At 44.5% G+C, this 23,612-nt stretch overlaps 1 protein-coding gene across 1 annotated transcript in view; it reads left to right on the forward strand.

Annotated features, from left to right (window-relative positions):
• nmnat2 (nicotinamide nucleotide adenylyltransferase 2) overlaps positions 1-23,612 on the forward strand; it is a 214,246-nt gene that overhangs the window by 93,390 nt on the left and 97,244 nt on the right. The window contains exon 3 of the mRNA XM_080195711.1: positions 4,917-4,984. Within this exon, the coding sequence (XP_080051837.1) occupies positions 4,917-4,984 (68 nt within the window). The remainder of the gene's footprint in view (positions 1-4,916; positions 4,985-23,612) is intronic.

Consider the following 23,612-nt stretch of genomic DNA (forward strand, 5'->3'; position numbering starts at 1 on the left):
CTGTATGGTTTATGCTGAGTGGTGAGCTGCTGCAGTTAGAGGTGTAAATGCTGATCACTATGAAGTAATCTCGGCTGGAAATGTCCACACGAGCAGACAATGGCAGAGGAAGGAATTTGGCTCTGCCTTTGATCATATTGGCATAGTTTTTTGCCACTCATTGATTTGGCTCACCTGGGAAGAATGACAGAACGGCCGATGATGGAGGATGCAGAGTGAACTGTACCCCAAGAATGTGTCAATACTTCTGAGAGAGAGGAAGTCTTGAGGAAATAAACAAATCTAATAGATTGTGTAGCCTAGAACAAGTTTTCCTAACATTTACCCCAGCTTGTAAATGAGAGAAATGCAGACCTGGTACATGAGCCATTTTAATATTGGTGTATTCCATTGGTGTGAAATAAGCTTTTGAGCATCAAGTCTTAATTATTGTTCAAATCGTTTCCCTACCAATTTGTTCCTGTAAGACAAACAAATAAACACCAGAGGTGTGAACATTGTCACAGCTTGTGCTGTTTCCCTAATAGACCTTTTGCAAGCTGCAATGAACTGGTGCCAGGCAGACAAGATACTGGCACTTTACTTTAATTCATTTGCTTAAAACTGTGAAAATAATGGTAAAAGCTGTTGAATATTACACTTTGCACTGAAGCTAAATGGTGGCTTGCACTGTACTATAACCAGTACATTGGGAGCTGTATTGTACTGTCAAATTTTTAAAGACTAGCATTTATTCAGCATTCCCAACTCCCCTTGAGAAGGTGGTGGTAAGCTGTCTTCTTGAAATGTTGTAGTCCAGAAGGTGTAGGTACATCTGCGGTGCTGTTCAGGAGGGAGTTCCAGGAATTTGACCTTGCAACGATTAGGGTTGCCAGCTCTTTTCCAGCAGATGTTGGCAGTTGGTACATTACTGAAAGCTCCAAGAGCAGACATCAAACAACACTCCCAGAGTGACAACACAGAAAGGTGGCAGAGTGGCATGAGAGCTATTTAAAAAGCAAGCTGCATCATATTTCAAAGCTCCCTTCACTTCCCCTCACTTCCTCCACTTCTCTATTGCTTACCCCAGCCAATTCTCACTTCCCACCAGCACTTGCCCATTTCCCCCACCACTTTCCACCACACACTTTACTCTTTCCTCCCTGCTGCTTCACACCCTGTACTTCCCCACAACCCCTCTGCCACTTCTCACCCCACATTTCCCACTTCTCACCTGTATTTCTCCACATCCCCTCCCTGCCACTTCCCAACCTGCACTTCCCCATTTCCCATCCTGCACTTCCCCATTTCCCATCCTGCACTTCCCCACTTCCCTTCCCTGCCATTTCCCACTCCGTGCTTCCCCACATCCCACCCGGCACTTGTAAAATGATGTATAATGATGGGGAACTTGTACATACTAGTGCCCTTCTCAGTGGTACAGCTCCCAGGTGCTGTGGATCTTTGGAATTACCTACCCCAGATGATTGTTGCTGCTCAGTCATTGAATATATTCAGGACTGAGATTGATAGGTTTTTAGTCACTACAGGTGTCAATGGATATGAGATAATGCAAGAACAGGGAGTTGAGGTAGTTCAGCCATGTTCTTATTGAATGGCAGAGCAGGTTTGAAGATTTGGCCTACTTGTGCTCTTATTTCTCATGTTCACACAATATAATGCTTAACATGTAACAGTGAATTATACGTAATCTTCATAAAGGCTTTGTTTGGATATTGTGTACAGTTGTGAGTTCACATTATAGCAGGATGGTGAGGCAATAGAGAGAGTACACATATTCACTAGCATGCTGCATGGCATGAATGAATCTTGCAAAAAATTGGGCCTGTTTTCATTAAAATATAAAAGATTAGGAGGTGATTTACTTGAGAGATTTAATATTATGAAGAGAAGGGACATTAGATTGATAAAATAACTTCCACTTTGGATGTGGGCTGGAGACTGATGGATTTGTGCTTACTTTCTATTATTAATCCCACTCACTTCATCTTTCTAATGGCTTCATGGGCAGGCTAAGCTGAAGAGTTAACAGGGAACACATTCCTGACCTTTACCGCAGCCGCACAGTCACCTTAGTCTCCAAGGAGCAATAATTGGCTGGACAGAACTTTTGCCGCTCAATCTGGTTGGCCAGCAGCTCTGTAGTCTCAGCACTGCTCGTGGTAGCAGTGGTCAGGACTGGGATGACAAGAAGTCTCCAGAATCTAAGTCCTGGTATCCAGGACCAGATAAGTATGGAAGGATCTCATGGTGAGGAGGGAAGATGAGGCCTGGGGGGTCTGGAGAGAGGATATGGGGCAGATCTTGGGGGGGTTGCAACTGATGTGGTAAGGCAGCCTTTGAGGGAGGCATCCATCCCTCTTGCCTACCCAAGATCTAAGTAGGGTGATCTAGTGAGTTTTCCCCTGCATCTGAACTCCTGCCACCAGCCTGAAAATTGAGGCTGGGTGAAGCAGACAATAATTAGCCGCTTACAGGCCGCAAAAGAAGCAAGGATGGCAGGCTGTTTTTGGCCTTGCTTACCCCATGTAAAACAGCAGAAAGGTCAGAAGATGGTGGCAGGGTGGGAGGGGGAGCCAGGTGGGGGTTCTTACAGAATATCCTGCCCCAGAATCATACACTGTGTCCTGTTTGTATAACTATTGTATAACTATAACATGTACTGGATTATAACCAAACCAAAAACTGCAGCAGGCGACGGTGCAGAGGGACCTCGGGGTCCTTGTGCATGAGTCGCAAAAACCCAGCTTGCAGGTGCAGCAGGTGGTCAGGAAGGCGAATGGGATGCTGGCCTTCATAGCGAGGGGGATTGAATATAAAAGTAGGGAGGTCTTGCTGCAGCTGTATAGGGCATTGGTGAGGCCGCAGCTGGAGTACTGTGTGCAGTTTTGGGCGCCGCACCTGCGCAAGGATATTTTGGCCCTGGAGGGAGTGCAGAGGAGGTTTACTAGGCTGATACCGGAGTTGAGGGGATTGAGCTATGAGGAGAGGCTGAATAAACTAGGCTTGTACTTGTTAGAGTTTAGAAGAATGAGGGGAGATCTCATTGAGACGTATAAGATGATGAATGGGATGGATAGGATAGAGGTGGAGAGACTCTTCCCGCTCAAAAAAGACAGTAGGACTAGGGGGCACAGCCTCAAGATAAGGGGGAGGCAGTTTAGAACGGAGTTGAGGAGGAACTTCTTCACTCAAAGGGTGGTGAATCTCTGGAATTCTCTGCCCGTTGAAGTGGTGGAGGCTGCCTCGCTAAATATTTTTAAGAAGCGGGTTGATGGGTTATTGATAAGAGAGGGGATTAAGGGTTATGGGGAGAGGGCGGGAAAGTGGAACTGAGCCACGACAAATCAGCCATGATCTTATTGAATGGCGGGGCAGGCTCGAAGGGCTAGATGGCCTACTCCTGCTCCTATTTCTTATGTTCTTATTATGTTCTTATAGCGGCCTATACTGCACTGTAACCATTGCATTAGGGTAAACCTTTGGCTTACTAAAAGCATTTTTGCCTCTTAGTCAGCAGATGCAAAAGTTCAAATCCTTAGACAAACCTGGAAAGTGGACATAAAGGCCGGAAACCTACCACCTTGCCTACCATGGAATCGGCACGGGCGAGGGTCCGACAATGGAAATTTCCATTGACCTCAGGCTGGAGTTTCCAGTCTCACCTCAGCAAGGCTGTAAAATCCCACCCAGTGACTCTGTATTTTGTTTTGATGTTCAGTTCATGATAGATTGCCTCGCTATATCATATGGGTTGCAGGAGCCCATAAATCAGTCCACTGTAAGGGACAAATCACACTGTGACTGATTTCTATTCAAAGATTATGGGGAAAAAGCAGGATTAGGCTATTGAGTTGGATGATCAGCCATGATCATAATGAATGTCAGAGCAGGCCCGAAGGACCAAATAGCCTCTTCCTGCTCCTATCTTCTACATTTCTATAAATATGGTTTGGCCGTAGAAAGACTTAATCAGCCTTTCCCTTCACTAAAAAATGAGTGCAAAGTTGCACCACATAAACACAGTGGCTATAAGAGCAGGTCAGAGGCTAGGAATACTGCAGTGAGTAACTCCCCAAAGCCTACCCATCTACGCCTGGATGGGTGCAGCTCCAACAACACTCAAGAAGCTTGACACCATCCAGGACAAGCAACTCGCTTGATTGGCACCACATCTACAAACATCCACTCCCTCCATCACTGATGTTCAGTAGCAGCAGTGTGTACTATCTACAAGATGCACTGCAGCAATTCATCAAAGATCCTTAGACAGCACCTTCCAAACCCGCAACCACTTCCAACTAGAAGGACAAGGGCAGCAGATACATGTAAACACCACAAGCTGCAAGTTCCCCTCCAAGCCACTCACCATCCTGATTTGGAAATACATCACCATTCCTTCGCAGTCACTGGGTCAAAATCATGGAATTCCCTCCCTAATGTCATTGTGGGTCAATCCACAGAACACGGAGTACAGCAATTCAAGAAGGCAGCTCACCACCACCTTCTCAAGGACAATAAATGCTGACTAGACAGCAATGCCCATGCCCCACAAATGGATTAAAAAAAACATTTTGAATGGTACTATAGCCATTCATTGTGATCAGTGCTGTAGAATTAACATACTGTTACAATCATTATAATCTGTACAGTAATGTAACCAATTATTGTTACAGCTACTGAACTAAAAAAAATCTGAGTTCAATGAGATGTGGATGAACTGAAACAAATGGATATTAAGAATAGCTCTCTCATATCTATTGTTTGGATGTTTTATGCATTTCACATAACAGTGATCAGGTTTTAAGAGTTTTTTTATCCGTGCAGTAATTCTTCATATGATCTTTATTAATAAAGATAAAGAAAATTAATAATATTCTTTATTAATATTTAATTCTCTCTGCTTTTTTTTTCAGGGCCTTGTGTCTAGTCGACACCGCCTCACAATGTGCCAACTGGCCGTTCAGTCCTCTGATTGGATCAGGTAATTGGTTTATTCAGCCCTGTCTCTTTGTTTGTCTCTCTCACTCTCTCTCCCCATTTTCCCACAGGTTTACTTAGAATTCATGTTTTCATGGATACCGGTTAGAATATGAAGAAGTGCTTTGTAAAATTATGACTTAACATTTACAAACTAGGATTGTTACAACTATCTTGATTTACATACAGTCCACTGAGAAATCTATGAACCTCTGCTGAAAATGTAACAGTATGGAAGTTTATTTTTTTTGTGGGGGCGGGTTGGGGGGCAGTGTGGGGTCATTCATAAACCAGATTCAGGAGAAAATTCTTTACTTAGAGAGTGTTAAGAATGTGGAAGTCCTTACCACATGGATTGGTTGTGGCAAATAGTGTAGATAGATGTAGTGTATGTTAAAGGGAAGCTGGATAAGCTAGAGGTACAAGTGAATAAAGGATGATGCTAATAGACTTAGAAAAGGAAGGTCAAGTGATGCATAACCAATTGTACCATAAGGTCTGCTTTTGTGTTGTACGTTCTTTTTTCCATTACTTTAGACCCATGCCTAGTTGTCCTTGAGAAGGTGGTGGTGAGCTGCCTTCTCCAAATGCGGTAGGCCCTGAGATGTCGATACACCCACAGTGCTGTTAGGGAGAGAATTCCAGGATTTTGACCCAGCAGTGAACGAGCGGCGATCTATTTTCAAGTCAGGATTGTGAATGACTTGGAGGGGAACCTCCAAGTGTGGAATTCTCAGCAATCTGCTGTTCTTGTCCTTCTAGATGGTAGTAGCTGTGGGTTTGGAACCTTGGTGAGTTCCTGCAGCGCATCTTGTGCCTTTGATGTTACACACGTGGCTGCCACTGTTCATTAGTGGTGGAGGGGTTTGAATGTTAGTGAAAGAGTTAGCAATTAAGTGGACTGCTCTGTCCTGGATGGTGTTGAGCTTCTTGGGTGTTGTTGGAGCTTCGCAGATCCAGGCAAGTAGAGAGTATTGATGAAGCACCAGAAGATGGTTGGGTCTGGGACACTAGCCTAATGAACACAGCAGTAATGTCCTGGAGCTGAGATGATTGACCTCCAACCATCACAACCATCTTCCATTGTGCTAGCTATGACTCCCACCAGTGGGATGACTTCCCCCCTGATTCCCATTGGCTCCAATTTTCCTAGGGCTCCTTAATGCCATGCCCATGGAGGATATCCTCAATATGAAGATGGGACTTTTCCTCCACAAGGATTGTGTGGTGGTCACTGCTACTGATACTGTCATGGACAGATGTATCTGCCGCAGAGAGGTTGGTGAAGATGAGGACAAGTATGTTTTTCCCACTTGTAGGTTCCCTCATCACCTGCCGCAGTCCCAATCTAGCAGCTATATCCTTTGGTATTTTGTTATGTAAGATGGCTGATTTAGTTCAATTTACACAGGATGCAATGCAAGAACATGACTTCATACGTTCTTACTTGAGACTTTATTGATCAATCAATTTAAGAATCGTAGGTTAATGAATAATTAAATAGCCCCAGTGCTGAGTAAACAGTGAAGATGGCACACATGATCACAGTACTGAATGCACAACGTTGGGTTTTTATTACCTAGCACGTTTCAATTGAAACAATTGCCTGACATAATCTAGCACTGAGCTTTCTCTTGGGAGATAAAGCAGGAGTGTCGCAGTTTTGTGTGTGGAGCTGTAGCGACCATCTCTGGAAACGGCTGCTAGGATGGTGATGCAACTGTTAATGGGCTGCATACATCAGCAGGAGCTCAAAGTTATTAATTCCTCTTAAAGGGGAACTGTGTTGTAGCTGGAACAGCAAGTGGATGTGACCTGCAGAACGGTGAAGAGACCAGGGAGATGCTGTAGTAGAGCTCTTAGTGGAGGAACTGGAAATAAGGAGAGATGTTCTGCATCTGCAGTGGGTCATAAGGCCCTCCAGGTAAATACTAAGATGGCAGTGGGGTCAGATACCATGGAGGTCTATGTCAGCTCTTGGATGCAAGAAATTCACTTACCTCACATGAATGGTAAAGATTACAGAATATACCTTTCAGATGTCAGCTGGAATTCTCCAATTAATCATGCTGGCAGAATCTTCTGGTGTCACCAATGGTACACCTCAGCTGTGGATTTCTCAGTGGTGTGAGATGCAGTCAATAGGAATTCTCATTAACAGCAATAGGACAAGAAGATTCCACCACCGGCAAACGGGGTGCTACCTCCCACCACGAGACACATGCTGTGAGGAGGCCAATGAAACCTTGTCCGCTCATCATATCAAACTAAATGTGCCAGTGGCCTCAAATGCTGCTCAGTTGACCATATCCTCTTGACACACATACTAACAATCTCCATCAATCACAACTCATACCTAATATTCACGCACCCAAACACCCACAGCAAACCTAACATCACATCTCACAGCTTATACACACTTCTCACTATTCAACCATGACAGTCAAACACATTGCATTCGCTGATACACATCCCTCTGTCTTACAGGACTAGGTTGTGCACAATCCAGGGGGTAGCAGGAGCTAACCAACGGGAACAGGCATGTCTGCATGTCCTAATCTCTTTGGAGAAGATGATACTGACCATTATTTAGAAGACCATGGCTGAGGCCGGGGTCTGAGTACTTTGAGAAAGTAGTATCCTCAGGTATAATCCACTTTGCATATTTGTCTTCCATGCTGAGGTGGTGCAATCTGCAGCTGAATCTTCTGGAGCTGATCAAGGGTGTCCTCCAAGACCATTGGCAGACTCCTCCACTGAAAGTCAGCAGCCTTTCAGCAGCTAAGCTGCAGCTACTGGTGAACACTGCATAGGAACATGAGGATAAGCTTTAATCTGAATTGCAAGTGTGTGAATGTTCCCATTTCCCATTCTGTCCATGTGAAATGATCAATCTTTGCCCAACTGTAGCTAGTTCTGTACTTTGTCTCTTATAATGGTTGGGTTTAAACTACTCAAACTGATTGCACAGAAACATATGAACACCACAAAGTACAGGACCAAACAAATGCTTTTTCAGTCCATCTGCCTGTCACACAATTCAGAAACAAAATACTTGATACACTGCTAATGACAGTATTTATATCACGCTTTTCACACCTTCCAGATATCCAAAATCAGGTCATATCTATTAAAGTACCTTTTAAAATGTAGGAAAGCTCAGCAGCCAATTATCACACAACAAGATCCCGCAATCAGAAATGAGATAAATGATCAAAAAACAGATGTTGACTGAGGAATAAATATTGGCCTTGAAACTGAGAACTCCTCTGCTCCTAAAGTACCATGTAACCCTCTATATCCAGTGAAGGATACTTCACCAGATTTCTGTCCAGCCCCTCTTACAAGTAAGTTACAGCCTTAACCACCTTCTGGGATGTGATATGTATCACATAGATCACTAGATCCATATTAGGCAGGAGAGTGATGTGACTTTAAACCTAGCATAAAGCATTCAGATTTGGGCACCATACACGGAAAGATAGGCTGTTAATTTATTGCATCACCCAATTACTCAGGAAATATTGATTCAACTCACATAGGCCGACACAATATACCTGGAGTGATTTAAAGATTATTCCAATTAATTTATGAATTTCCGACTCACATATTTATAGTGTCTAAGTTGACAGACTCTGGATCTAACATGATTTAAATAACACAACCTAAAACAGGTTTGACAGGTTTTCTATGCAGGTTATACTCCAATTACTAATTACTTTGTTATCTAATCAGAATAATTTCAATAAACCTATAAACACTTAAAGGGGAAGAAAAATTTACTGGGGGTGTATTTTGTGCAAAATGTTCAAAAAGTAATACCAATGACTTAAACCTGAATTAATATTTGATTTGATTTATTATTGTCACATGTATTAACAAACAGTGAAAAGTATTTTTTTGCACGCTATAACATACTGTTCATAGAAAAGGAAATGAGACAGTGCAGAATGTAGTGTTACAGTCATAGCTAGGGTGTTAAGAAAAATCAACTTAATGCAAGGTAAGTCCATTCAAAAGTCTGACAGCAGCAGGGAAGAAGCTGTTCTTGAGTTCTTGGTACGTGACCACAAACTTTTGTATTTTTTTCCCGAAAGAAGAAGGTGGAAGAGAGAATGTCCGGGGTGTGTGGGGTTCTTAATTATGCTGGCTGCTTTGCCAAGGCAGCAGGAAGTGTAGACAGAGTCAATGGATGGGAGGCTGGTTTGCATGATGGATTGGGCTACATTCACAACCTTTTGTAGTTCCTTGCAGTCTTGTGCAGAGCAGGAGCCATATCAAGCTGTGATACACCCAGAAAGAATGCTTTCTATGGTGTATCTGTAAAAGTTGGTGAGTGTTGTAACTGATATGCCAAATTTCCTTTGTCTTCTGAGAAAGTAGAGGCATTGGTGGGCTTTCTTATCTATAGCATTGACGTAGGGAGACCAAGACAGGTTGTTGGTGATTGGGACACTTAAAAACTTGAAGCTCTCGACCCTTTCTACTTCGTCCCCATAGATGTAGACAGGGGCATGTTCTCCTTCATGCTTCATGAAGTCGATGACTATCTCCTTCATTTTGTTGACATTGAGGGAGAGATTATTGTTGCCACACTAATTCACCAGATTCTCTATCTCATTCCTGTACTCTGTCTCATCGTTGTTTGAGATCTGACCCACTACGCTGGTGTCGACAGCAAACTTCAAAATCGAATTGGAGGGGAATTTGGCCACAGAGTCATAGGTGTATAAGGAGCATAGTAGGGGGCTGAGAACACAACCTTGTGGGGCACTGGTGTCGAGGATGATTGTGGAGGAGGTGTTGTTGCTTACAATGACTGATGCCAATTTAGTTCATTCAAACTAGCGTGCTCTCGAGCTGTTCCAAGTCATTTCACATTTATTTGGGGTCCTAATTCCAGGTCAAGCCCTGCTGCCAGCCTTGCTACTGCCTGACTGGCCCGTGGGCCTTCCAGAAAAGAGGCACTACAGGTCTCCCGCCGGCTCTCCAGTCAAAATCCCTGATGCCTCAACCAGACATCACTCAATGTCTCAGCTTCACTAGATGGGGTTCTTGCCTCAGTATCAGAGAATTATAGCTTTATGCTTCCAATCCAACATTTAATGTAAGACTTCACAACAGAATGAAGGTTGCATTGTTGAAGTGTTGTCTTAGATTAGCTGTTACATGCCTTGTCTGCCTGCCCCGGTGGATGTTTGAAGCACTATGACACCACTATAAAAAGTATGTGGAATTCTTCTGGTGTCTCCTGACTCATCGTCCCTCAACCATCACCAAAAGAAAGTTATTCTGTCATTCATTTCATATGATATGAGCAATTAGCTGCCACGTTTGCCTATATAACAAGTGCTTGCACTTCAAAGTAATTCAATACCTGAACAGAACTTTGGCACACTTTATGGGCGCGATAAGACACAACTTGTGTAGATTTTCTTTACTCCTAAGTTGAAACCTGCTGTTGATGCTTCCTTATGAGAATGTGTGTACAAGGTAATTGGGAAATATCACCTGTGCGTGCCAAGTGTGATGAGGTCATGATACATGATTATTTCACTGTATTTAATGCACAGAGAAAATATTTGCATTATGTTTCTAGCAAGTTCAAGCAAAACTTGTGATCCTTCCATTTCTGAGATTGCTTAGGCAACTCTGACCAGACACAAAGCGTGCCAGGCAGTGCAACTAGTATGTCTTTCAAATCAATACAATAGAATTATTGTTACAAATGAGCAGTAAGGTCAACATCATTACAGATACCATCTTGTTGGGGTTCTGGAAACTCATTTAAACAGAGATACACTCACAAGCACCGACATTCTGCGGAATAACTTCCCTTCTGTATTTTCCCACAACAACATCCCACCATTCACCGCGATCGTGGATTCAAAGTCATCGGGTTTTTTTATATTTTCAAGTGAAACCAGAGATATTTTTCAAAGCAAAGAGCCAGTAAACAACATCATGAATGTAAAATAATGCAGTTTGCTTAGCTTGCATGAGGTAATTATTGCTAGGAAGAATTTCATTATATTTTTAAAAATCTAACTTAACAGTTCACAGCTTTCAGCAGCAATGGGATATGAAGTTAAAACTATACCAGCGCCTGTTTTGTCCAGTACCACGCAGAATTATTGAACAGCAGCACCCAAGACAGAGACATAGATTTGCATTAGTCACACAATGTCTGGCTCTCAGCAGACTGGAATAAGGAAATGTGTGTAAGGGACTCAGTAGTTAATTATTGTACAAGTCCAGTTAAGTAATTGTGACGCATGTTCAATTATCTGACTTGCAATTATTTGTCTGGCCCGAGCAATTAAAAACCAGCAAAACAGTGACTTTCATGCGCTCAGGTCCTGACTATTCCAATTATTCATCCTATAAGCAACTGGGAATAATAATAGTGCTTATTGTATATTGAAGATTTTGAATTGATTTTTGAAATGCATTTTCCAGGATGGAACCGGCGGTGTCTGCAACATCACACAGTTTGCCTCCCACAGTTGCTAAACGCAGATCACTGACAGTCTCTATTCAAAGAGGACTAATTACAATTAATTCTCTCTTTCAAAGGCAAAGCAAGCATATGGCTTCACCAGGAGTGCAGGCTTCCCCAGAGTATAGGTTGCTATTGATTGTGCACACGCAGCACTTTGTCAATTCACCTGTCAATTCTATCCTACATTGCAGCTGAAAGGGATTCCATTTTTTCAATGTTCGGCTGGGATGTAACCCGACATACACAGAGATCCGTGCAGTTTAATGTCTGGTTTCCTAGCAACAGTCACGATGCCTTCATTTTGCTACAATTCACTGTATTTGACCCACCATGGCATAACAGAGGTTACAGGGTGACAAGGCTTTGTACTGTTGCTGTCGGATACAACATGTTAAGAGTAGACCATTGGTATGCTGAAACAATACTTCCACTGTTTGGATCAAACTATTGATATGCTAAATTCATCTACAAGCTCACCCTCTGGTGAGCTGGCACCTGCACTATACTTGCTCCCACCCTAACTGCAGCCTCCTTGTACTCAGCGACTTACCGCATTCAAATCATGCCTTTAGGTGATTATCTGACCTGGCAGTTGTGAGTGAGGATGTGACTCTTCTTCACCATCTCTTGCTGTTTTTGCATTGCCTAACAGGTTGCATCTCTTGAGAATCTGAAAGGAAAAAGGACAAGCGTAAGATTGTGTTGATGGGAGGATGTATGCACATGTACACCAGCTACAGCTTGTAAATCAGAAGAGAGTGTTGGATGAGGATGGAAGAGGATGTGAGAAGGGGGATTAGGTATGAAGATTCCAATGCCAGATTCCAAGTCCATGAATGGTAACATAGTGATTATTAGAGACTGTTAATAGGTGAGTGATGGGGAGGTGGTGATTCAAGCACTGCATGAAGTGCTATAGCTGGTAGGATGTGGTATTAAAAATGCAGTCTTGCTACTGACTATTTGTGTGAGATTAGTGAACCTCTTGCAACACTGCATCCAAACCCTCTGGCTTGACTTCTGGCATTAACCTCCATGGATATTTCTCAGTACCTTCACTCCATGGTTCTGCACAACTTCCTGCAGATATAAGACATCACTCTTTCCTTTCCACCTTCTTCACCAAGGCTTCCATTGCAGTATTGAACAAAAGAAGAGTGGTTTCTCTCTCATGTTGTGCCATTCTTCCCTGTTTCCCATGTCAGATACACATCCATGATGTGGAGATGCCAGCATTGGACTGAGTTAGGCACAGTAAGAAGTCTCACAACATCAGGTTATAAAGTCCAACAGGTTTATTTGGAATCACGAGCTTTCAGAGCACTGCTCCTTCCTCACCTGATGAAGGGGCAGTGTTCTGAAAGCTTGTGATTCCAAATAAACCTGTTGGACTTTAACCTGGTCTTGTGAGATACACTTTCAGCATGCTTATCAGCACTTGCTCCAGCTAGAGCGCACCTCCCTTTTAAGAACTACAGGCTAGCTTTAAGAAATGCTGACTGGTTAGCTTTAAGAAGTGATAGCAAGGTACAATTGTGGTCCCCCACTATGCAACTGAGTAGTGTACATTGTGGTAATTGCTAGCAGCATACATCAGTCATTCCAATGGGCAAATAGCATGAGGTTGCTGAGCTGTCTGCATTACACTGAATGGGTGAGGGTTAATCTTGCATTCTGATCAGCACACTTGCTTGTTGGCACTGTTGAATTTGGCCCATGTGATGTGATTAGTTCAATACATTGCCGTACAAAATGGGAAGTTAGTACTCCAGTTCATTGCAGCATTGAATATGGGGTGTGTGTGCGTGCCTGTACTTTACCCACCCAGCCTTGTGACCTCTCACAAAATGATCTCAGTCAGGATATTTTACACTCAGTGAAGCACAAAACAGTTATAAAAAAAAGAAAAACTTCTGGGTGGCAACCTTAAATAAATGTCCTTTAGTTTGATCGAACAGAATGTGTTACACATACTGGAGGAAGCCTCAAAATAAATCAATAGAGAAGACAAACGAAACAAAGGATGCAATTCTCCCTTGTCCAACCTTGTCTGCAGCTGGGATTCTCTAGTCCCGCTGCTGTAAATGGAGATTTGGCTGAGTGCCAAATTCTCCATTCTTGCTGGCAGCAGGAGCGGGATGTACAATATCTGAGAATCTTGACCAAAGTGCGGTGGTGAGTGGCTCTGGCCGTATCTGTCCTGCTTACCAGAATGGCAGGAACCTGCACCAGATCCAGCATTTGGAGACTCATTAATTACAAACAAACAAGTTCTCTCAGCTGATGGGATTGGAGGCCCCAACAGCATACGTAAACCCCAGTCTAGCACTGTCATATCACTCTCTCTAGTTCATCTATCTTCACCAGACTGTACAGGATGTTAGCAACCCAGAGGCAAAAGGTTAGCAGCTTGAAGAAGAAGTCTCTTCCTCAATTCAACATCCTTCCCCCAAGCCCATCACCTGTAAGGTGCTCATGTTCCACTTGGACCTCTTCCCACTGCATCTGGGATTTTCATGCATCCCCTTCCAGTAAATGATGTGCTATTCCTTTGACCCCCTTGCTGTGAGCTTCTTATGCAGCCTTGTCAGGGTCCAGCTTCCCTGCCCCGGTCTTCCCTCTGTCTTTCATTGTTCATCTTTTTCATTCACCTCCTTGCCCTTGCTGCTCTGCCTGCCATACTGATCTCATGCCCTTCCACCCGCCCTTGTATAGACCTCTTTCCACGTTGTTCAGCTTGTGTTTGTTAAGCCACCCCTCCCCACTTACCTCGCATTCCACCCCCGGTTGAACTTCAGACCTTGGTTGCGGTGGCTGCAGGAGCCTCGCGGCTCAGTCTTGTCCAGATAGACACTGGTGTGTGGCACCAGGAATAAGGAGACCCTCAACAACAAGCACAGTACGGTGGCCCAGGAGGATCCATGGATCCAGCAGCACAGTGCTGTTCATGAAGACCAGCTCAGCATGGAGATGGAGGGCAGGAATCAGCCTGCTCCAGCAGAGTGATGTACAGCACATCAGGAGCAGCACAGCACTATGCCAGAAAGTTGTTGCATTGACCCTGATGTTGGTGAACTGAGGACAGCCTTGCATGTAGCACATGTATTTGACGCCAACACAACTTTCTGCTGGCATGATGCAAGGTTGAAAGGCCTGACAGGAGCATTCATGAGATGCAAATGAATGCAAACATTGTTTGCACCATCTACCAGTGGGAAGAGTAAGCCACAATCTGCTATCGGGAGAATGGTAACAGGATTTCACACCAACAGGTTTGCAACTATTTGGTTCCTGCCAGATACACCAGTCCCACCCGCCACCAAATACACCATGGGCTGGCTGGGAGAATTTTGCCCAAAAAAGGAAAAACTCCTTGTCAACTTCCTCAGTGAAATTTTCCACATTTAGTCAATGTTGAGTGAAGAATCTGCAGTGATAGGTATAGCGTGATGATACAATTGTGAAACTGCACATTTGAGTTACGTTTATGTGTACTCATTAAACTGACAGGCTTGCTCCTGACAGGCAACTTACCAGTTGACCTAAGCAGGTACTTGTAAATGGTTCTGAAATTCAAAAACACATTTGCCTTGTAGTGACTTTTTCTGCATGTGCAAACACAGGGTGATTGATTTTCTTTGTCGTCCTGAAAGATTATTCTAGATGGCAGATATGCCATCCTGCGGCTGAATTCACATTTCAGGATTGCTACATGTCACACTGACTTCTATAAGGGAAAATAATTTTAAAACTGCTTTCGAAAGGTTACATGGAGATCTGTTAACACAATAAAAAAGAGACCAAACTCTGATTGTTTTTTGCATGCTTGGTGAATTTTGGAGCGGGTATAGAAGTAATTCACTAGAATGGTTCCAGGGATAAGGGTGTAGTTATACTGACAACTGGAGAAGCTTAAGTCAGAGAAGGTTAAGAGCGCAGTTTGGAATCACAGAGGGATCAGAGTAAGAAAAATATTTCCAGTGGCTGAAGGGTAGATAAGCAGAGGACAGAGATTTGAGGTGATTGGCCAAAGAACCAAAGGCAACATGAGGGAAAATGGTAAGAATTTGTAATGAACTATTGGATACAAATTCAATTGCAGATTTCAGAAGGGGGATTGGATAAATACTGAAGGAGACAAAATCATGGGGATTATGGGGAAAAAACCAGGCAGTGGAACTAACTCAATTGCTGTTCAAAAGAGGCCAACATGGAATCATTAGGCTGAATGGCTTTCTTCTGTGCTGTTCTGCTCCGTGATTCAGTGATTCTCCTGTCATCCTTGTAAGTTTGCTATTTAAAGTGACGTTGCACTTCCTTCCATTGAATCTGCAGAATATACCAAATTAGGATGTCTTGAAAACAAAATCAGGGATCTGGTATGGAAGGACGCCATTCAGCCAGTCCTTTCTGTGTTGGCTCTCTACAAGAGTAACTCAGCTTGTCCCAGTCCCATGCCCTTTCCCATAGCCTAACAATTTCTCTTCTCTTCAGATAGTTTTCTAATTCCTTTTGAAAACCATGATATGCCTTTTCCACATCACTAGGCAGTGCATTACACATCTTCACTGTTCACTGTGAGAAAAGTTTTTCCTCATTTCACCTTTGGTCCTGCATTGCTGGCCCCTCTAGCCTCCCATCACAATAGCGTATGAGAGTGCCGTTAAGATGTAAGGTTATCCTATTTTCTATATGGCAAGTGAAAAGCTGATTGAAGCAAAGTATTTCACAGAGAATTTCACAGTAGCTTCATTGCAGTGTTAATGTAAGTCTCACTTGTAATTAATAAATAAATGGCTATTTATTTTCACTCAGGAAGGTCACCTGCCTACGGTGACCAACAGAGTTAACCTGGCTCTCAGCTTGTCAATTAGATTTTGCACATCTAATCCAGTCAGGTGGTCAGCATTTTTAATTACCATGCGGTGTCAACGGCTGCATAATTTACTAATCATTTTCAACAACCCTGAAAATCTGTCATATGAGGTGACCTTGCTTGATAAATAATTGAACATGGAAGTCATGGCTAAGAATAAGAGCAGAGTTTGAACACAGTGGATTAATGACTCACTGTGAGTTCTAAGCTGCTGTCATGCAATTACAACCGGACATAAATAAATGGTGCAGTTTTCTCTTCTCGCACGCACCTTTCAGTTTTAAATTAGTAGGAAATATTATCTTGTACATTTTCTGTCTTAACGTATGCCGGGAAGAAAAGACATAATTATATAATACTCTATCATGCTGTACATATTATAGAATCATAGAATCTACAGTGCAGAAGGAGGCCATTTGGCCCATCAAGCCTGCACCGATAACAATCCCATCCAGGTCCTGTCCTATCCCCGTAACCCCACATATTTACCCTCCTAATCCCCTGACACTAAGAGGCAACTTAGCATGGCCAATCAATCTAACCTGCAGATCTTTGGAACTGTGGGAGAAATTGGAACATCTGGAGGAAACCCACACAGACACAGGGAGAACATGTAAACATCACACAGTCACTCAACGACGGAATTGAACTCAAGTCCCTGGCGCTGTGAAACAGCAGTGCCATCATAGCACCCAACCACTGTCCCAGTGATAGGGTGCAGCACCTGTATCTAAATGCAGACGACATCGTGTGCATGTTGTGAGATGAAGTGCTGTTTATTGGTAGTTTTGTTTGAGAGCGTGATGCTGATTAGGATGCAGACTGAACTTGCTGATGTGATTCAGAGTGCACATGATTGACTGCAGCTGGTGATCAGGCTCACAGTTTAAGATCTCATCTGCAGGATGACACCTCAGACATGCAGCACTCCTTCAGCACTGCACTGGTTATCAATTTAGATTATGGAGAGAGCCAGCCCGCCTTCTTAAAGGTTAAAATTAATATTTGAAAAGCAGCATCTCTTTTCCAAATTCACTGCCAGAGGCTACATTCTTCCCCAAAACTTACGAAGTAAGCACCAGCGAAGCTAAAAAAAATTCACTGCACTGTGTGCAGTGCTTCTGAATAATACACTTAATATAAAATCTGCTTAAAAATACTGCCAAGAATTATAGTCAGCTAGAAGAGGCTTCCCTGCTGTGGAACACTCTGAGTGCACTGTTTTTATGGATAAGAATGCACATTGTCACTGACAATCAGTAAGCTGGACAAGGGACCTCAAAATAAACTCTATGTTTATTTGTTAAATTCAGAGGCTCAAGCTCACAGTTTACCTCGACCTTCTATATTCAGATAACTGCTATGTTAAGCCAGATTGTGATAGCTTTCATCATATCTGCTATCATTGCAGGATTCAGACTAGGAGGATCATATCGTTACAGACTGGGATGTGTGTGACCGTAAGACACCAGGGAAAATAGTTACTGAGGAGTCACTGCTGGGTGTACAGACCCATTACCTTGGCAAGATGAAACTTTATAAATGGGTGGGATGGGAGTAATCCCCACACCTCTGTCGATAGGTTCCAGACACATTGCCATGGCAACTCAACAGAGAAGAGGAGTCTAAGATTGGGGAACCAGCATTGAAGGGGATTTCAACGGGGAGGGTAATGATGTCTGGAGTGTGATGTTCGTGATTAGAGAGAATAAAGGCTATGAAAACAAGAGGCTCATGGTGGCAGACATGGAAGGATAATATTCCCCGTAGGAAAAGAACCGGTGGCTAAGTGTGACCTATGTGGCTTTAACGTGGGGTCCAGAGGAACACAGCTGGCTCCACATTCAGTTCTGGTTGAGGTCAGATACATGTCTCAAATAGGGCCCGATTCTCCCATCCCGACGCGCACGTTTTTTTGGTGCGTCAGGTTGGGAGCTGCGAGTGTCGGCCATTTCGCGGGAGACATGCATGCGTTCCTGAATGCATGCAATGTTTCCCACTGCCGGAGAGCGGCGCAGTTGAGGCCACGCTGGAAACTGGAGGGAGGACCAGGTAAGTGATTTTAATCTGTTTTTAATCTTATTTAAATGTCATTATTGGGCCTGGGACTGAATTCTCTGGGGCTGATAGCATCTCCCACCCTGCCAATGGTACTTCACTCAAGTGGGATTTAGAGCACCTCCCTACATGCAGGGAACTAGCAGGACACCCTGCTGGAGTGAAGGGCAGGCAATCGGGGTCCCCCAGGGGTCAGACAGCAGGGCTGATGTCCCCTGGGCATGGGCACCTTGGCAGTGCCAGCCTGTGTCCCTTGGCACTGCCCAAAGGACAAAGTGCCCATGTCAAGGGGGAGGGGCCTATCATGGGCAGGGCCTATGGGGTGACATGTGGGGGTGGGGTCCCACTGCAACTCTGCATTGGGATTTGGTTGAGGCTGGAGAGAGGCCAGCAATCTAGGTGGGTTGGGGGGTGTGGTCTACCTCCCATGGGGAGGGTCTGCATGGTGGAGTGGGGGGTTGGGAATCGTCACTGCTGGGGAAGGCGATGGTTCGGAGATCGGAGTGCTTTGGGATGGATGGCAGGTCGGGGCTAGCCCAGGAATGGTCGTAGGGCCGCAATCGGACTGTGCTGTGGGCTGGAGGAGCAGCAATGAGGGAGACCCAGGCAAATAGGAGTCAGACAGTTTGGGGCCACTGTGCATGCGCAGAGATTCGGAACTGTGAGACTCTGATGTGAAAAGATCCTGCCCCCAAGCTTTTAATGATATTCATGATTGTGACCTCTGCATTGCACAGAGTGTGGGAGATTTGAGTCTACACTCCCACTGAAAAAACAATTGTGATTTATACCATTTTCCTGCAAATTCAGCACTTGGAATTTTTTTGGGAGAATCGGGCTCATAATCTCTCAATAAACATTATTTTCAAATAATGAACCCAGATTATTACTTCACTAATCCTTGTGTTTGTTTGGTTTGGCCTAAATGAAGAAGTTAACATGCTTCATCTGCTGTTAATGCTGTGCAAGAGGGAGCTCATTAAAAACATAAGCCCTGTTTTGTCTCCAGTCGAGATGTGTGGTGTGCAATCTTCATCTGCCCTTTCATGCCAGTATATAGTGCTTTTCCACAGAATGCTTACTGTGTTCCTGGAAATTCGTTCCTGCTCCTTCTGCCACATGAATTTGTTGTTTAAACTGCATTGAATTCTCACTCAATTTAATTATTAAATCAAGCAGTAAATATAAAGATTGTGAACGTGAAATTTGATAAAACCCTAAAATAGGCGCGGAATCATGATATGTGATTAACTTGTGGCTGTAGCTTCTGAGGGAGACAGCGTGTAAACTCTGTGCTGCTTGCTTATTTAAGTGATTGCAGCAGTGCAGCCATTACTCAGCACAGTGTTGATTGGTAATACACCCCATCACCTAAATGGCCTGTACAAGTTCAGGTTAGGAACATGGGAATTCAGAGAAGAAGTAGGCAATTCAGTCCTTCGTGCCTGCTCCACCATTCGATAATCCCTCCCTGGTATCTCTCCCTGGTCTCAAATCTACCTCCCCATTTGTTGCACACAAACCTGTAGCCCTTTGTTTTAAATCTGAAATATATCTAACTCTTCCTTGAAGCTATTCAATGATTCAGACTCCTCCCCACTATGGGGCAGCAAGTTCCACAATTTCACTACACTCTGCAAGAAATAGTTCCTCAGTTTTACATCTACTACCTCGCAAGTTATACCTGTGACCTGTTGTTCCAGATTGTCCCATAAGGGGAAACAATGGGGTGGGGGGGTGGGGGCTGGCGACTGTCCCATCCCGCTGCACTGCTTTTGTAGTGCAGTGGGGCTGGGAGACTTGAGCAGAGGTTGTTTCATGGGCTCCCTGCTGGGTGCCACAGCCTCCACAAGTCTCCAGAGCCGGATTTCCAGCACCAGCAGCTCTGCATCAGTAATTGGTGTGGAGCTGAATAAATTACGCAAATTAGAATTTTAATACACTTTAGATATCATTAGTAGGCCCAGGACTGAAGTCTCTGGGCCCGCTAGCCTCTCCTCACTTGCAGGGAGCTGACAGCTCGACTCTGCTGGAGTGAAGAGGGGGCAATTGATGCCCCCTAGAGGGTTGACTGCCAGGGGTGCCCCTGGCGCTGCCCAAGTGGCAAAGTGCCAGTGCCCAGTGGGCATCTTGATACTGCTCACCGGGTATTGGGCACTGCCAAGGGAGTGGGGCCTAATGGGGGCAGAGCCTAATGGGGATAGGGCCTCTTGGGGCAATCGGTGGGGGTGGGAGAGTCCTGCTGCCATTCTACATTTGGGTTGAGTGACAGATGGAGGGAGGTTAGCCATCGAGGCTGGCCATTTTGGTTGGGCTGGTGTTGGTCAGCCTGCCAGGGGTGGGGTGTTGGGGTCATGGAGGGAGAATGGTCTGGACTGCAAAGAAGGTGTCAGGACTGTAAGGGAGGGTGGGTCAGGGCTCCTGATTGTGGGCGAACAGGAGACTGGGGCTGGAGGGGGGAGGTGGGAAATCCAGGTAGGCAGAGGGGGTGTTGGGTCAAAGCTGGCCCATACATAGTCAGGGGTGTGTGGAGCGATCAGGCCATGTGCAGGTCACACAGCTGGCGATGAGGGGTTGCGGGGCTGACCAGTGATTGAACTGGCCAGCGATCGAGAGGCTGGCAGTGTGGGGCTTCTGTGCCTATGACGATCTTGATGCTGACAGATTGGTGCATGTGCAAGTGGCCTACTCAGCTATACTGCCAGCCTCTCCAGCGGAATAGACCCCAGCCATTCATTTTCAACGGGCTTCATGCTGGTGTACTCTGCAGTGCACAGAGTGTGGGAGATGCATTTTGAAACACCTGCTGAGAAAAACAGTGGGATTAACTCCAGTTATTACGCACATTCGAAACTTAGAATATTTTGGGGAGAATCGCCGCCCCCCCCGCAACCCCCCGGTCTATGTTTACTTTATCAATCCATTTTAATATTTTGTTTACCTTGATCAGATCCCCTCTCATGCTTCTAAACACCAGTGGGTACAAACGCAAACTGTGTAATCTCTCGTCATACATCAACTCTTTCATCCCCAGAATCAATCTGGTGAACCTCTTCTGAACTGCCTCCAATGCCACCACATCCTTCTTCAAATGAGGAGACCAAAACTGGACGCAGTACTCCAGATGTGGTCTCACCAATATTATTGACAGTGTTATTTGAAGCTAGCCTGCACACACTCAGACATTAGCACTGCTGCAAGCCTCCAACCCACAGAACGGACTAACTACTATGATGGTCAGTGCCTCAGCTTCCAGCATAAAGAGGAGCCACCAGCCTGCCTGCTGCAAGGGAAGCTCAGAATGACGTCTTGGAAGCTCATCTTGCTGCTATGTGAGATCAGAATGTTCTCATACATACTGAACTCAGCCCTGAATGCTGACAGCATGGCTGCAGATATCAGTGTTCAAAGAGTGTCACAGTAGTCCAGCAATCTGTACTCTAACACATTACAAGGATTGCTGCGATGGCAGTGACTCTGCAGTGCCACCCACTATTAAATGTCACTCTGCCATTCAACTTGCACAGTGATGGTGTCCCTACCTCTGGACCAGAAGCCCCGGGTTCAGGTCCAATGCCAGGGCTTACTGTCAACGGAAGGAGCATTCGTAACGCAGTTCAGCAGGCTGAGAATCTGCTCAGGAATCCTCAAAGGGGAATGAAATGTGAAGATACGCTGAAGAAAAATTGAGCTTTCCTTTCAGCCACCCAGCTCAGAGTGGTGCCCAAAATGTTGAGACCAAAGCAAGACCAAAGCTGCTTGAGGTCATCCTGCAAGGCCACCTCTTCCACTGGTCTGCCACCAGCCATACTACAGGCAGAACAGTGTAAGAGCAATAAGGTACGTAAAGGAGCATGGAAGAACTGCAGTGTGGGGTTTTACAAAGGGTGATAAGATTGTTGTTGTTCGTCCGTCATCGTTGACGAGGGCCTCGACACCATTAGTCATTTTGTGGCTGGATGTGGTGTGTCCGAAGATGACTGATCAGGCCAATTTGGGCACGGAATCTTTGGACACATATTGGACAGACTTGTGCAGACACTAGTTGTTGCGCTGGTGGCTCTAGACTTGCGGGACCATTGATGTGATTTTCACCGTGCGCCAACTTCAGGAGAAGTGTCAGGAGCAGAATTGTGGCTGAAAAGATAACATTTATATGTACGATGGCAACACCTGATTTATAAAATTGGTATTTTTACATTTTATGGCTTTTATTATTGTGGACAAGCTATGATAGTCAGTGACAAAGGGAAAGTACATGTGGAACTGTTGGTTACTGGGGCATTCACTGGTACCAGAGTTGGATCAGACAACAGCAGACAGCCTGTCCAAAAGTGGGTGTACTGGCTTCCCTTCCTCCCGCTCTGATCAAATAGCTGGCAGCAAGAGCTCTGTCCACAAGATAGCGAGGCTGTGCAGCAGGCCATGATGAATCCTGATACATCATGCCAAATACAGCAGGACTACTCAAGTTACCAAAGCAGTGGAAGTGTCTCTTAAGCACTGCTTGATGACATTTCGTGTGACAGCATGGCCATTACTGTACACACGCTGCCCACACATGTTTGTGGGTTGCCCACCAGAGACAGGAACCATGTCATGAGTTTATTTGCTCCTGTTCTCTCTGGGCGAAACAGATTGCATTCACATTCAACACTCCCATCCCTGGCCTGTTTCACTGCTTCTTAATGAGAGAATGTTCTGAAGAATTAAAAAAGGCAAGTTCAAGTCTGTCTTAGATATCCTGTGAGGTTCAGCAGTTCTGGTGACTGCTGTAAGCAATCCCCATGGCTTGTATTCAGGAATTGCCCATCCAGCTCAATATCTAATCAGACGATCTTGTAATCCAACGGATTTGAACTGGGTGTGTGTCTTTCCAATCTTTAATTCAGCATTCAGGTCTTAACTGTCTTTATTTTACAGATAGCAGATGAATGTACAAATGACAGTTAGACTAGCAGCATAAACTTTTATCTTTTTGTTTCTTCTGATCATAGAAAGTGAATTTCCCTTCTTCCTATCCTGGGACCAATATTTCATTCAATAGGGATGGATGTTCACTGGGATGCCTAAACTCACACTCATTTTCTAACTCATGCAAACTCTTTGGGCTGAATTTTCCCAGCACTGCAGAGGAGTTGGAAAATAACCTGCCGATTAGCTACCCAACAAGTTCCATGCTTGAACAGTCTCAAG

This window comes from Carcharhinus amblyrhynchos, chromosome 9 (assembly GCF_965287045.1).
Source record: "Carcharhinus amblyrhynchos chromosome 9, sCarAmb.v2.hapA, whole genome shotgun sequence".
Lineage (NCBI taxonomy): Eukaryota > Metazoa > Chordata > Chondrichthyes > Carcharhiniformes > Carcharhinidae > Carcharhinus > Carcharhinus amblyrhynchos.